At 36.5% G+C, this 13802-nt stretch overlaps 4 protein-coding genes across 4 annotated transcripts; 2 read left to right on the top strand and 2 right to left on the bottom strand.

Annotated features, from left to right (window-relative positions):
- The first annotated feature begins 348 nt into the window (after positions 1-348).
- Positions 349-2199, top strand: LOC112800549 (UPF0481 protein At3g47200). The gene has a single exon (XM_025842875.3). The coding sequence runs from the start codon at positions 349-351 to the stop codon at positions 1912-1914; it is 1566 nt and encodes a 521-aa protein (XP_025698660.1). The 3' UTR covers positions 1915-2199.
- A 38-nt stretch (positions 2200-2237) lies between these two features.
- LOC112800550 (protein RER1A) lies at positions 2238-4220 on the bottom strand. Its single transcript, XM_025842876.3, has 3 exons — positions 3527-4220; positions 2793-2973; positions 2238-2661 (listed from the first exon to the last, which is right to left on the bottom strand). The coding sequence occupies exons 1-3, from the start codon at positions 3892-3894 to the stop codon at positions 2608-2610; spliced, it is 603 nt and encodes a 200-aa protein (XP_025698661.1). The 5' UTR covers positions 3895-4220; the 3' UTR covers positions 2238-2607.
- Positions 4221-5094: 874 nt separating this feature from the next.
- LOC112800547 (phosphatidylinositol 3,4,5-trisphosphate 3-phosphatase and protein-tyrosine-phosphatase PTEN2A) lies at positions 5095-10372 on the top strand. The gene is made up of 13 exons (XM_025842873.3): positions 5095-5541; positions 5825-6305; positions 6428-6529; positions 6612-6668; positions 7015-7080; positions 7717-7893; positions 7992-8078; positions 8168-8232; positions 8301-8377; positions 8897-8943; positions 9052-9182; positions 9365-9434; positions 9667-10372. Exons 2-13 carry the CDS (start codon positions 5877-5879, stop codon positions 10159-10161), a joined length of 1803 nt encoding a protein of 600 aa, XP_025698658.1. The 5' UTR covers positions 5095-5541; positions 5825-5876; the 3' UTR covers positions 10162-10372.
- A 163-nt stretch (positions 10373-10535) lies between these two features.
- Positions 10536-12473, bottom strand: LOC112800548 (F-box protein SKIP2). Its single transcript, XM_025842874.3, has one exon. The coding sequence runs from the start codon at positions 12471-12473 to the stop codon at positions 10908-10910; it is 1566 nt and encodes a 521-aa protein (XP_025698659.1). The 3' UTR covers positions 10536-10907.
- Positions 12474-13802: the final 1329 nt, after the last annotated feature.

Genomic DNA, 13802 nt, shown 5'->3' with positions numbered 1-13802 from the left:
ACAAGATGATACAATATACAAAGATATTTATAATTAAATGGAAATAATAAAAATATAATATCTTATAATAAATATTTATATATATTAAATAATTCTAATAAATACTAATTAAATAACATTAACTACTGCTATTTATTTGGGTTGAAAGGGGTCCCATATGAGCTGCACAATCAGTTCAGGTCAATTACATAAATCATGTTAAGAAAGAAAAAAAAAAGAAATGTTTGGTTTATCTCCTTTCACACCATAGTTTGATTTGAAATGCCTTCATTTTTATGATTCACAACTGAGTCTTCATCCAATCATCACAAAGTAAAGGAAGCATTGAAATTTACTATTAAAAAGAAAATGGTAGCTGTGTTCAACAAAGATCTCTTGAGCTGGTACCTAATCACCCTGAAGCTCAAAGAAACCTTAGAATCTGGAATTCCAGCTTCTCCTAATGAAGGTACAGGATCAACTGAGTTTCCAGAGCAGCACAAGCTTCAGCAGGAGGCTGCAGAACCATTGCAGATTGCCATCAATGAAGATGAAGAGAAGTCAGCAGAGTCTGAATGGGTGATCTCCATGAATGAAAAACTAGAACAGGCTAATCAAGACGATGCAGCGAGTTCATGGGCCAAACTATCAATATACAAAATCCCTCACTACATAAGAGATGGTGGCGATGACAAAGCTTTTGCACCACAAATTGTGTCATTAGGACCTTACCACCATGGCAAAAGGCGCCTTCGCCAAATGGACCGCCACAAATGGCGTTCCCTTAATCGTGTCCTTAAGCGTACCAAGCAGGACATTAGGCTTTATCTTGATTCAATGAAAGAGATAGAAGAGAAAGCTCGCGCCTGTTATGAAGGGCCAATCAGTTTGAGCAGCAATGAGTTTGTGGAGATGTTGGTTCTTGATGGTTGTTTTGTCCTTGAGCTATTTAGAGGAGCTACTGAAGGGTTCACACAACTCGGCTATTCTAGGAACGATCCGGTTTTCGCAATGCGTGGATCGATGCATTCCATTCAGAGAGACATGATCATGCTAGAAAATCAGCTTCCCTTGTTTGTGCTAGACCGCCTTGTAGGAATTCAACTAGGTAACCCTGACCTGAAAGGACTTGTTGCCAATCTAGCACTCAGATTCTTTGACCCTTTGATGCCAACAGATGAGCCATTAACAAAAAGTGACAGAAACAAATTGGCATCGTCGCTTAGAAGCACTGATACCTTTGATCCTTTATCTGATCAAGGTGGTCTTCACTGCCTTGATGTGTTCAGGAGAAGTCTCTTGCGCACAGGGCCTCAACCAGCACCAAGAATTTGGATCAAACGCAGGTCTAATAATAGAGTTGCTGACAAACGGCGCCAGCAACTGATACATTGTGTCACAGAGCTTAAGGAGGCTGGAATCACATTCAAGAAGAGGAAGACCGATCGCTTCTGGGACATCAAATTCAAGGATGGTATTCTGAGAATGCCACGGCTCTTGATCCACGATGGCACAAAGTCTTTGTTCCTCAACCTCATTGCCTTTGAGCAGTGCCATCTAGATTGTAGCAATGACATTACTTCTTATGTGATCTTCATGGACAACTTGATCAACTCTCCAGGGGACGTAGGGTACCTTCATTACTGTGGGATAATTGAGCACTGGCTTGGAAGTGATGCTGAAGTAGCCGACCTGTTTAATCGCTTATGCCAAGAGGTAGTATTTGACATCAATAACAGTTACCTTTCACCATTGTCAGAGGATGTGAATAGGTATTACAACCACAGATGGAACACTTGGTGTGCAAGCTTGAGACACAATTATTTCAGCAATCCTTGGGCCATTATTTCTTTGGTTGCTGCTGTTGTATTGTTGCTGCTCACCTTTGCACAAACATATTATACTATATATGGATATTACAGACCACCACAGTAAGTGTCATTGCAGGGTCTTACATTTTATTTTATGTTTATCAATTCATTTCTAGCATTGTCCCCATTTCTTAAGAGAGTGAGTATGTGTGTTGGGAAGATTGAAATCTGATTGATTTGTGGCAGAGTGAGTATTTGTGTTTGGCTATTACAACCTCCATTTGTGATTATTCACATGCTTGGGAAACAATGTTGGTTGAATACATCTTTTTTAGGTTTGGCAAGTTAGAAAACTTAGGCTTCATTTATGCTGTTTATAATAAAATGCGGGGAACAGATTACTCAGTTAGTCAGTTGCATCATATTTAAGGGTTCTTGAGAAGCAAATGAATAACAAAATACAACGTAAAATATATATCAGTATAACCCCATTGCAATTTGCAAATATAATAATGAGGGGATTCCTTGTCCACAAGCTTTGTGTCTGATTTTCGTTATTACACTATGAAAGGACTATCACTAAGGGGAAAGGAGAATGTAAAGGACTTCAAAAACCCCAAATATTCCCCAAAGCTAAAACATTACTGGGGCCTCAAAACTTCCAAAGATGTCCAAACAATTGCTCACTTGGAAGTAGAACATCAAGATGCCAACATCAATGTCGGATTCTCAACCTGTTAAAATTTACTGCAGATGATAACAAGCCACCAGCAAGGCTGCGACCTGAAGCCATTAAAGTTCAATCAAGCCGAAAATTTTAGTCCATTGAATGGCCTGCGCTTTCAGCCGATGCTTTCTTTCCATCATAGCGCTAACAATAGAAAGGACAAAATCAGAACACCACATTAGCAACAAAGATATAATCATACATTAGAAACACCACCTGATGTAATGATTTATTAACCATAGTACCAGACAACATGAAAAAGAATATGAATCTACCTGTTTCCCGAATGAGAATGGCACATATTTGTATTTGATCATATGTGATATCTGTCTTCTCATGGTAAGTGTGAATAAGACTACCCAGTAGAAAAGGAGTATTGGCCAAAACACTGGAACATCAAACACACTAAAGAACGTCATCACAAAGGCAATGCAAAATGCCTTCGTGATTGAATACCTGCCCACCAAGGAGAATTAAGTAGCTTCAGTGAAAGCAAACAAAACAATTCTGAAGGTATAAATATGGAAGAAATAATTGCTTTCCTAAGTAAACATTGTGCTACTTACGCAACAAAAATACACAAGACCTCATTCGGCAATATTTTCCATTTAAAATGTTACTTGCTTCATATAAAATGAATCATGCAATAGAACACGAATGCACCCTCCTTATTCGAAAGTAGCATCTTAACTTTTCAGAGCTCATGCGTCATATCTGCATTTAGATTCTATACACGTTTGGAAAAATTCCATAATTTGTTTGAATAGAAAACCTAAACTTCTCTGATAAACCTGAGATTTCGTGTCGTACATAAACCCAACAATTATAATATATTAGGATCATCAAACTCTGTTACGAATTGCGATCATGACCTTGTCTACATTACAAAGATCGATCTCATATTGAATCACATTGATCGAATCAGATTCCAGGTAGTTAATTAGGAAACCCTAAGAATTAGAGAATCATGAAATTAAAACAGGAAAGAAAAGGAGGAAGGAGAGGGTACCAGAACTTGAACTCAGGGAGGCGGCGAACGAAGGGACGGAACTCATCGGAGCCCCTTGTGGGGAGAGTGGCACCGTCGTAGAGTTCCTGAATTTCGGGATCAACCTGAGGGGAAAGGAAGCCGATGAGGAGGTTGAGCATGTAGATTCCGAGGCCGTAGGAGACGACGTAGAAGCCTTGGATCAAGTATACGCGCAGAACGTAGATACAAGCGATGATCAAGGAACCAATCCAGCGGCGGAGCATGTGCGGCGTGGTCTTGTCGAGGAAATGTTGGTACTGCCTCGACACCGTGAATTTCCATCGCGATATGGCGCCATCCGGTGAGAAATAGTCGGCGGAGGTGTCTCCGGTTGATCCCACGTCCATTGGTGGGAAACGGTGGCAGTTGCGACGGGGGATTTGGAAAAATGATAGCGGTTTTGTGTTCGGTGCGTGTCTCCGGCTTCCGGCGGCGATGCAGAATACAAGCTAGGAGGCCTCGGCTCTCTTTGCTCCTTAGCTTCACGTTTATTGTTTATGGGGTGGGTGTGGGTCCGGTTCGGATCTTCAACCGGGTATGGCAAAATCCATCAAGCCAAACCACTAGTATCCCATTTTTTTCTTTCCTTTTTATTGATTATTCTTATTTTTTAAAGAATTTAATTTCATCTCTCGAGTTCATAGTCACTAAAAAATAGAAATAGAGCTTATTTGTTTGGAAAGGTCACCCATTTTGTGCCTATATAATATAATAAAGGATTAATCATTGGGATAGATATTTGGTGCAAACAAAAAAAAATAAAGAATTTTATTTTGACACAATATAAAATAATTTTACACATAAATCTAATTATATAATATTATATCAATAAAAATAATTATTTTTTATATTAATTACAACCGCATAAATAATCATTAAAAAATTAAATATAATTACATAATTATGTAAAATACTAGTACATCAAAATTATACTCTATTTTAAATCATTGTAAAATTAATAAATCAATATGAAAAGATCTTTCTCAAGATCTTACCTTCACTAAATGCTATTACTCTTTCTTTCTTTTTTTTAACAAAAATCACATATCATTTATAAAGATCCTTTCTCAAGTTAATATATGTTATATTTTATGTTTAATTACTTTGTTAATACATATAATCTTACTAAAATTTTAATTAAATTTTTACAGTTTAAAAATTTATAATTAAATTATTATATTAGATACAAATTATAAATTATTATTTTTGAAAAAATATAATAATTTTAAAATATTTATTTTTAAATATTCTATAATTCATATCATATCAACCACAACCTATATCAAATACAAAAATAAATATTGTATTTTTTAAAAAAATAATTAAAAGTTCTATTTAATATAAAAATTCAATTACAAATTCTTAAACAATAAGAACTTAATTAAAAATTATAAACTTTTATAAATAATATATAATTTTTGGTGTTTATATCGAATAATATATGATTTTATCAAGTGCTCACGTATCATTAAACACAATATTTGTGATTTTTTTTTCTTTCTTGTTTTGGCTTTTCCGGAAAAATATTTCTATCCTAATCCCTTCACATGTATTTTATTAAGTAAAGCACATGGGATTGTGAAAGAAGGTACATGCATTGGCACAAAAAAAGGGGTAAAATAGTCAACTACATTCAAAACTTTTGAAACTAATAGTGAATTTAGATGTACATGAAAATGTAAGATTATCCAAATTTCTTCTAAGTTTTACGTTTAATCCAAATCCAAATTAGTAGTAAATAACGGCTCGTTTGTCTGTTTATCGGAGTTTTCATTTTCCATTTTACGTTGGCGAGCTGCGAAATCAAATCGCATGACATCACCTCTCACCGCACTCGTTGTGATTCTCATTCTCATGAACCTGCAACCATTGATCGCAAACTTTGAAAATCGTTGATGTAATCTCATTCCCTGCGATACATAATCATCATGACACAGATCGAATAATAATAATCATAATAAAGTGGATCTCCGGTCACCGAATCACCGTCACCGGTAAGCGATCCACTCCTCCTCCGTTTTGTTATTTGTTTAAACACATTGCATCTCTATCACTGAACTCTGCATTTTTCAGATCCCTGTCTCTGAAACTTATTCAAATTATATCTAGATCCGAATTATGAATCTCGTTTTTAGCTCAAGATGTGACTCTCTGCTATCATGATTTATCCATTGCTTTCACATAGTTCATTTGTTCTTAGCTGCCTAAACTGCTACATGCTCATTGCTCTAGTATTATTTTTATTTATTTATTTATTTTCTTCTAAAACAAATGCAGTTCTACAATTTGAGTACGAGTTTATAGAACTACATTCCGGGGGGTAGTGGTCATGGAACAACAACAAGCATCTGCTGATTCATCATCAACAAAAGAACCTACTCCTTTGGCTTCCAACACTGAAACGAAAACTCACTCCTCAAAACAAGTCTCTGTACAATCTGCTACTGCTCATGATTCACCATCCATTTTGCCTGCTTCTGGAATATCGTCTTGGGCAAAGAATCTGAAACTCCGACACTCGTTTTCGCCGCAGGCTGAAAATAATGGCGGATCGACCTTTGCTCGCCTCACTAGTAATCTAAGTCTAAAACTGCGACCGCCTTCCAATGAGGCTGCTCCCGCTACTAATTCAGGCAGTGAGCAGCCTAATTTAATTGAATCATTCACCAAAGGGTTGATGGACTCTTCCAAGAGTGCAGTTAAGGCAGTGCAGGTCAAAGCTCGCCATATGGTCTCTCAAAATAAACGTAGATACCAGGTCAGTTCTCAGTGGCTCAGTTTCAGTGCCAGAATGGAAACAGATAATCATTGCTAAAGTAATGAAAGGTTTATATGCAATCTCTAAGTAAGTAAATTGTGGTTAACAAACTCATTCTACAGGAAGATGGATTTGATTTGGATATGTCATACATCACTGAAAATATAATTGCTATGGGATTTCCAGGCGGTGATATTAGCTCCGGAATTTTCGGATACATTGAGGTGTGTCTAAGCATAGTTTTTATCTGATGTTCAACTTGGCAAGCTCTGTCATCATTTGATTTATGGGAAAGCTGTTTTGCAGGGGTTCTATCGGAATCACATGGAAGAAGTAATAAAATTCTTTGAAACTCACCATAAGGTAGAAGATTTTGCACTGAAATTGGAATCCAAGGATCCTACTCTCTGATAATATTAAAATTGAAACAAAAGGATAAGCAATGGAATCTATAAGTGAGCCTAAGTCTAAGAGTAGTGTCTTTTATTTAACATCAAAATATAAAAGAAAGAATTAAATATTTCTATATGGTATACTAACCTTGAAACACAATTCATAACAATATATCTGAGGAATGATATCCATTTTGCTATAACAATAAAACTTTTTGTTTTAATCTTTGTATGTTGATTGTTGATGTTAATTTGTATATTATCTTTTGAAAATGTTGCTTTTGAAAATGTTAATATCCTAAAACCTTTTTGTACAGGGAAAGTACAAAGTATACAATCTTTGTGCAGAGAGGTTATATGATGGATCGCTATTCCAGGGGAAGGTATAGTTTTCACGCTTCATTTTTATTTTCATTAATTCATATTCTGGTATATATGGGTAATAGTTGTGGTAGATTTCTAGAACATATCTTGTATCGTTTTAGTTCTACTCTATTTTGCTCACAGTACGTGTTCTTCATATTTAATTTCAAGTGGATGGTACTAGGAGCTGCTAATTTTGCAATGCAGCATCTCCAGAATTTGATTTTTTATATGTTCTAAATTTTGCATATGATGGTAACCATGTTTCTTTAAATAGAATCTGAAAGGGAGACAAATAGCACACTCAGATTTTTCTTGTTAAAAAAACATTCATCCAAAAGGCCATGCTACAAAAAAAAAAAACCCATAAATTTAATTTTAGACAACAGTTCCATCCAGGTCTTCATTACGATTTTAATACCCACAATATGTGGTGCATTATTAAACAAATTATGAACAATTATGCTTACGAGACTGGGACTTTGTCAAGGTACATTGTGTGTTGAACAGGTACAAATTAGATAAAAATGTGTAAACAACAACTTTTATACTTTCTTACATTAGTCTACTTTTGTAGCTTTGAAATAAAAGAAATCATCAAATTATCTTAAGATTCATTGTTTACCACCCTGCTAACTTATTGGGATCATGTTTAGGTTGCGACTTTCCCGTTTACAGATCATAATTGCCCTCCTATTCAACTTATAGCCTCATTTTGTGAAAGTGCACATTCATGGTTGAAGGAGGATATTCAAAATGTAGTAGTTGTTCATTGTAAAGCTGGTATGGGGAGGACAGGATTAATGATTTGCAGCCTTCTTTTATTTCTGAAGGTAAGTCTTCATATTCTGCTGGTTGTGCAGTGTGCACTTGTTTTCCTATGAAATTTCAATTATTAACTGCCAACTATTCTTTCGGAATTATTTTGCAGTTCTTCTCAACTGCAGAGGAAGCCATAGATTACTTCAACCAGAAAAGATGTATAGATGGAAAGGGCTTAACTCTTCCTAGTCAAATCGTCAGTCATTTATTTTAGTTTGCCATTTTATTTAAGATGTCCTTCTTGATATATGCTTCTAAACTCGATTGCTTCTTTAACTTTATTAGAGATATGTCAAATATTTTGAACGGACTTTGAAACAATTCGATGGCGAAGTCCCACCTGGACGAAGGTAAGAGGTAAAAATTCTGTCATAATGTACCAAATCCAAAGGAAGTTCTGAATTTGGACTTTCTGCAGGTGCATGCTAAGAGGGTTTCGGCTTCATAATTGCCCTTATTGGGTTAGGCCATCAATTACAATATCTGATCATAGTGGTAAGCAACAAGGCTAATTGCTTCCTCTTTCATGTTTCGTTAATTTCTTTAATATTAGAAACGAGTACTATTATAGTATTTTACAGCCTCAAAACATTCCTCTTTTAGTTAATTGGCTTTCGCTTATCAAATGACTATTTTAGCTGGAATTTCAACGTAGTTATGTGTGCAAGCAAAAAATAACTTAGTTCCATGTTTTGCGATGAGAGGAAGAAAAATGGATAATGGTGTTTATAGAAAGAAAATGTTTGTTTCAACTAATGTCCTACCTGATAAAGTTGCAAAACAAAGAGAATAAATGCGTACAACTTAAGTGGGAGATTCAAAAAACACACACACACAATACCATCTTTACAAGTTGACAATACCTCTTTCCCATATTGAGTATTTTGACATGTATTTCTAGCCCTACAAAGTCTCTGTAGTTTACTTTTTCTAATGCAACTTTTTCAGTTCTTATTACAACCAAAATTCTCAATTTTAATTCAGAGAGAAGCTGATGCTTCCACTTATTCTCAGGAATTCTATTCAGCACGAAAAGGCATCCAAAGACAAAGGATCTAATGGTACTCATGCTAGTTTTCATGGCTGATTTTGATCGGTTTAACTGTTTTCCCTAAGCCTCTGTGCTAATGCGTATATGTGAATTTGATTACTGAAATACTTCTTTTCAGCCCGAAGATTTCTGGATCAGTATACGGAAGAAAGGAGTAGTAGTTTTTGCACTACCTGGGGAGCCTGGTTTGACAGAGTTGGTTGGGGACTTCAAAATTCACTTCAATGATGGGCAGGGAGATTTCTACTGGTTTGTTCTCAACACATACTTCTTTTGGCCCCTCCTCTTAAGCTTGACTAATAATTTGGTTCCCAATTACTCTGTACATTCTATAGCTGGTGTCTACCACGATTTGCATGCTATGGAACAGAGTTTTGTTTGTTTAAGCATACATTGATATTTCTCTTGATACATCATTTTCTTCTTGGCAGTTGGATGAATACAACAATGACAGAAAATCGAACCATTTTAGATGGCTCGGATCTCGATGGCTTTGACAAGGTAAAATATAAACCTTTTACTAGACTTAGTTCTAAAGGACAAATTATCATACACAACACTTTTAGATTTGTCATCTCTCCATTACTCCCTTAGAAGGAAAGTCAGTGTAATTTACCTTATTTTAAATGATGTAGTAGTAGTAGCAGCAGCTTCTGCCCCTATACATGTATATTGATTATTCTTTACCCTAGGTGATAACTGATAATTTAATTATTATAACTGTGCCCTTTAGAGAAAGATCCCCACTCCAGGATTCCAGGTCGAGGTTGTAATGGTCGACTATGATGGCACCGTACCAGCAAGAACCAAAGCCGGTCCTGCCAGCACAGAACCCGAAGACAACACAAACAAGGTCCAAGCTGGTGCAAAACTTGCGTCGAAGAGCAAGGTCCCTAAGAATGGTGATGATGATGATGTATTCTCAGATAGTGATGAAGAGAAGGATAGACAGAGCGGAAAATCTGAAACTGAATATAAGTTAGCGGCACCTCAAGGATCTGGGGATACTTCAGACCATGTAGGAGTGTTGACACATTCAACGAATCAGTTGCGCCTGCATGAGGAACGTAAGCAAAACAATGCTTCTCAAGAATCAACAACAGATAATAATATTCATGCATCCGGTAACACCACCAACATAGAGTCTGTAGGGGCAAGTGAAATCAAGGCAATTGCAGCAGATGCTTCGGTTTTTGCTTTTGGAGATGAAGATTTTGAAAGTGATTGAGAGTACAGGGAATTAACACTTCCGGTTCTGAGATATTGTTTGAGGACTTTTATATAGCCCTCTCCAAATATAGATCACACTAAGAGGTGAAATTGGAAGGCATTATTATGCATTGTGAAAATTTATTGTATTTTCCACTATTGTTGCCAACTATTTTCCACTACAGTTTCATTTTTGAAGGCGACAAACACTTCCATGGTTGCTTACCAAATTGCTTAGGTGATTCATTGTCCTCGAGGTCGTCTTGAAAATTCCAGGAACCACATTAAAGTAAAAAATATATACAACTTCTCGAATCGATAAATGATCCAAATCCTAAAGTTAAAACTTGAAAATAAATACACTGAAGAGCAGCATTCATCATCCATACCAAGTTAAAGAATTTAAATGCTCTTTCGTTAAAAAGAGGTTCCGGTGATCAGTGATCACATTACACGCCAATATTTGTAAGATTAATCCAAATATGATACAACAGTGTTCCAAATGAAACAAAAAATATAATATACTAATTGTAATACGAAGCTAGTATCACCATCAACACAAATAATAAGAACAGCCGAACAGAACCAATAGAGGTTATTAGCAAATGCAGCTAGCTAACAGCAGCAGCAACAAAGCTACTACCTACTCAGGAAACTGAAACTCCCAAAAGGCAAATTGAACCAAAGAATTCACCTTCTCATATTGTCAAATGAGGACTTTGGCAAAAACGCGTTTGCTTTCTTACTAAGGTCATGAAAATGCTACTATTGAGCGGGGACATTATCATTGTTATACCACCTTCTCAATGCTGATTGCACTACACTTCTATTAGCCAAAAACCCAAATGTTGCTCTCAACATTGCCAATCCATTGTAACCATTTGATGCTTCTGCTGCTGCAGCTGCAGCAGCCACCTCCTCATTTTCTCTGTGAAATGCTATCATATCATTCACTGCATGATCATGATCAATTTGACTCGCATTCAATGCTTCATAATCACTATTATCAAAACTAAACGCCAAGGACTCCCTATGTTCACGCACCCACTCCACAACCATACCAGTAACCTTTCTGCATCTCCTCACCTTAAACTTAACCAAATTGGGGCAACCAGAAGCAAGAGCTTCAATCCCCACATTGGATATAGGGCACCCCTTAATGCAAAGCTTCCTGAGCGCAACACACTTGTTGGCAACACACTCAATCTCAGCGTCACCAACGGTATTAAGCCCACAAAGTGCCAACCTCTCCAAAGCCTTGCATTTGGAAGCAATTGCCTCAAGGCTCGAAGATGTTGGATAGATACCAATCAAAGCAAGTTCCTGCAAGTTAATGCAGTGTTTGGCAACAGAAATCAAACCATCATCACCAATCCTATTGGTTCTCCACCCATCAACGTGAAGCTTCCTCAACATCCTGCAGTTCTCAGCAACTAGATTGAGACCCACATTTGAGCACTCAGCGGTTTTCACAATGTGCAAAGTGTCCAGACTCAAACACTTAGACAAACCCACAAGACCCACATCGCTAACTTGAATCTTCTCAAGGTGAACATCAACCAACGCAGCGTGGAGGTTCCCAATCTTCTCAAGGGTGTCATCCCAATCCCCCAAACACCCAATTACCTTCAAAGATCGAAGCCTTTTCGACCCAATCATAAGGGGCGCGAAGCTCTGGCCATTCACGATCTCCTTCAAGCAAACAGAAGTCACCGACGTCGTTCCGGAACCAACCACCTCCTCGCCATCGTGGGCCCCACGCAGCCGCTTAACGGAGAGCTCTTCCAAACCCTGGCAACGGCTAACGACAGCGTTGATTCCCTTAATGCCGAACACGCACGAAGCGCAAGATAGCTTCTTCAACGCCTTGCAGTTTTCGCCAACAGCGGCCATTCCTGCCTCTGTTATCTCACGGCATCCACGGAGCTTCAGCCACGTTAGGTTAACGCACCGGAGCGAAATCAGGATCAAACCTTCGTCGTTCACGCTCGTTGACCTGCGGTCGCACCTCAGACCGAGTTTCGTGACCGATTCAAATCGGGTGAACACGGCCGGCAGGTGATCCTGAAGCTCCGCCTTGGCGTTCAGGGAAAGGCGGCGGCGAGTCTGGCTGTCGACGCGGTGCCAGCGGCGGCAAACGACAGAGCATCGGTTGCGGTCGGCGGTAGTGAGGTGGCTGAAGATTCCGGCGAGGCAATCATCGGGGAGATATGCGGTGAAGTCATGATCGATAGGGTTTCTTAAGTCAAAATCAAAATCAAAATCGAAATCGTGAAATTGTTGGCGGTTAAATTCGGATGAAAGCACGGTGGTGGATGGTGATTGCCCCATGAAAATGTAAGGGTTTGTGGTTAGGTTTGCGGCGGGGACGGAGAGCTATTACAGTTACAGGATTTTAAATGGAATGGTGTTTGTGTGAAAAATAGAAGGCGCGTGTGAAATATCCCACGGGAAAGGCGCGTGGGAAGAGAATGGGCGAAATTAGCGTATAGGTTCGGTGCAGTTGAGTTGAATGAGGCAGAGGGACGTGTCGGTCAAAGTGGGTTTGCGTGTCTCTCTCATGTTGGACCTTTCATACTCTCTTTTGTTTTCCTTTTTTTTCTATAAAGAGAGGAAAAGTGTGTGATTATTTTACTGAATTATTTCTATTCTTTTTCTTTTATTTAGTATTTACAGATCATAATAGTCCTTACTCCTTAAGATATTTGAGGCATCATGTTGTTTTCATTTATGCATGCATGATGCATGCTTCTGCTTCTTCAATTCTCTTATTAGAGCATCTTCAATTTATTTTAATTTCATTTGAATGTTATAAATTATCACATAAATATTTATAAAATTACATACTATAAATAATAATTTGAGATTTAATGTAAGATTTATTATTCTAATATTTGGCCTCATTTTAATTTATATTTTAAATTATTTTTAATTATTTAAATATTTTAACTAAAATAAAAAATATAAAATTATAAAATTATAATTATATACTATATTTAAAAGATATTATACACTAATAAAAATAAATTTTAAAATATTATCTAATTAAACATAACAATGTTAAAAAAATACACTACATAAATAAAACAAGAGTAAATATCGTTTTTATCTCTCAACGTTTGGGGTAAGTCCTAAAATGTTATTCCTAACGTTTTAATCGTCTTATGTAAGTCTCTAACGTTTCAAAATTTACTCAATGTTGTCGTGCCGTTAGGGATCTGTTAATGTTAACAGAATTGATGGCGGGATAAAATTGAGACGATTTTGAAACGTTAGGGACTTAAATATGACGAAAACGTTGAGAAAAAACTATACATAAAAATAAATTTTAGTTTTATCTTTCAATAATATTAATTTTTGACTGTACATAGTATTCAATTATTTTTAATTACATATTCACATCTAAGTAAAATACATTTAATCACAATACTTTTATGCTAAATAAATTTATTTTTTTATAATTTTACACTTAAAGTTATAAGTTAATATAAAAAATATAAAAAGAATTATTTTGAACGAAAGTAGTGTGATTAAGTGTAATTTACTTAGATGAGATTAAAAAATAATTGAATATTATATACAATAAAAAATTGATATTATTAAAGGATAAAATTAAAATTTAGTTCTATTATCGTTTTTGTCCCCAACGTTTTTGTTCTA

Source organism: Arachis hypogaea, chromosome 5, assembly GCF_003086295.3.
Source record: "Arachis hypogaea cultivar Tifrunner chromosome 5, arahy.Tifrunner.gnm2.J5K5, whole genome shotgun sequence".
NCBI classification, from domain to species: Eukaryota; Viridiplantae; Streptophyta; class Magnoliopsida; order Fabales; family Fabaceae; genus Arachis; species Arachis hypogaea.
This window is presented reverse-complemented; position numbering and strand designations above follow the sequence as displayed.

Excerpts from the sequence above, each read along its gene's own strand:
- LOC112800549 (XM_025842875.3), top strand. The coding sequence starts at position 349 with ATGGTAGCTGTGTTCAACAAAGATCTCTTGAGCTGGTACCTAATCACC.
- LOC112800550 (XM_025842876.3), bottom strand. The coding sequence starts at position 3,894 with ATGGACGTGGGATCAACCGGAGACACCTCCGCCGACTATTTCTCACCG. Across the intron at positions 2,974-3,526 it reads CTCCCTGAGTTCAAGTTCTG|GTATTCAATCACGAAGGCAT; the intron begins GTACCCTCTCCT and ends CTTGGTGGGCAG. Across the intron at positions 2,662-2,792 it reads CATTCTCATTCGGGAAACAG|CGCTATGATGGAAAGAAAGC; the intron begins GTAGATTCATAT and ends TTCTATTGTTAG.
- LOC112800547 (XM_025842873.3), top strand. The coding sequence starts at position 5,877 with ATGGAACAACAACAAGCATCTGCTGATTCATCATCAACAAAAGAACCT. Across the intron at positions 6,669-7,014 it reads TCTTTGAAACTCACCATAAG|GGAAAGTACAAAGTATACAA; the intron begins GTAGAAGATTTT and ends CTTTTTGTACAG. Across the intron at positions 7,081-7,716 it reads GATCGCTATTCCAGGGGAAG|GTTGCGACTTTCCCGTTTAC; the intron begins GTATAGTTTTCA and ends GATCATGTTTAG.
- LOC112800548 (XM_025842874.3), bottom strand. The coding sequence starts at position 12,473 with ATGGGGCAATCACCATCCACCACCGTGCTTTCATCCGAATTTAACCGC.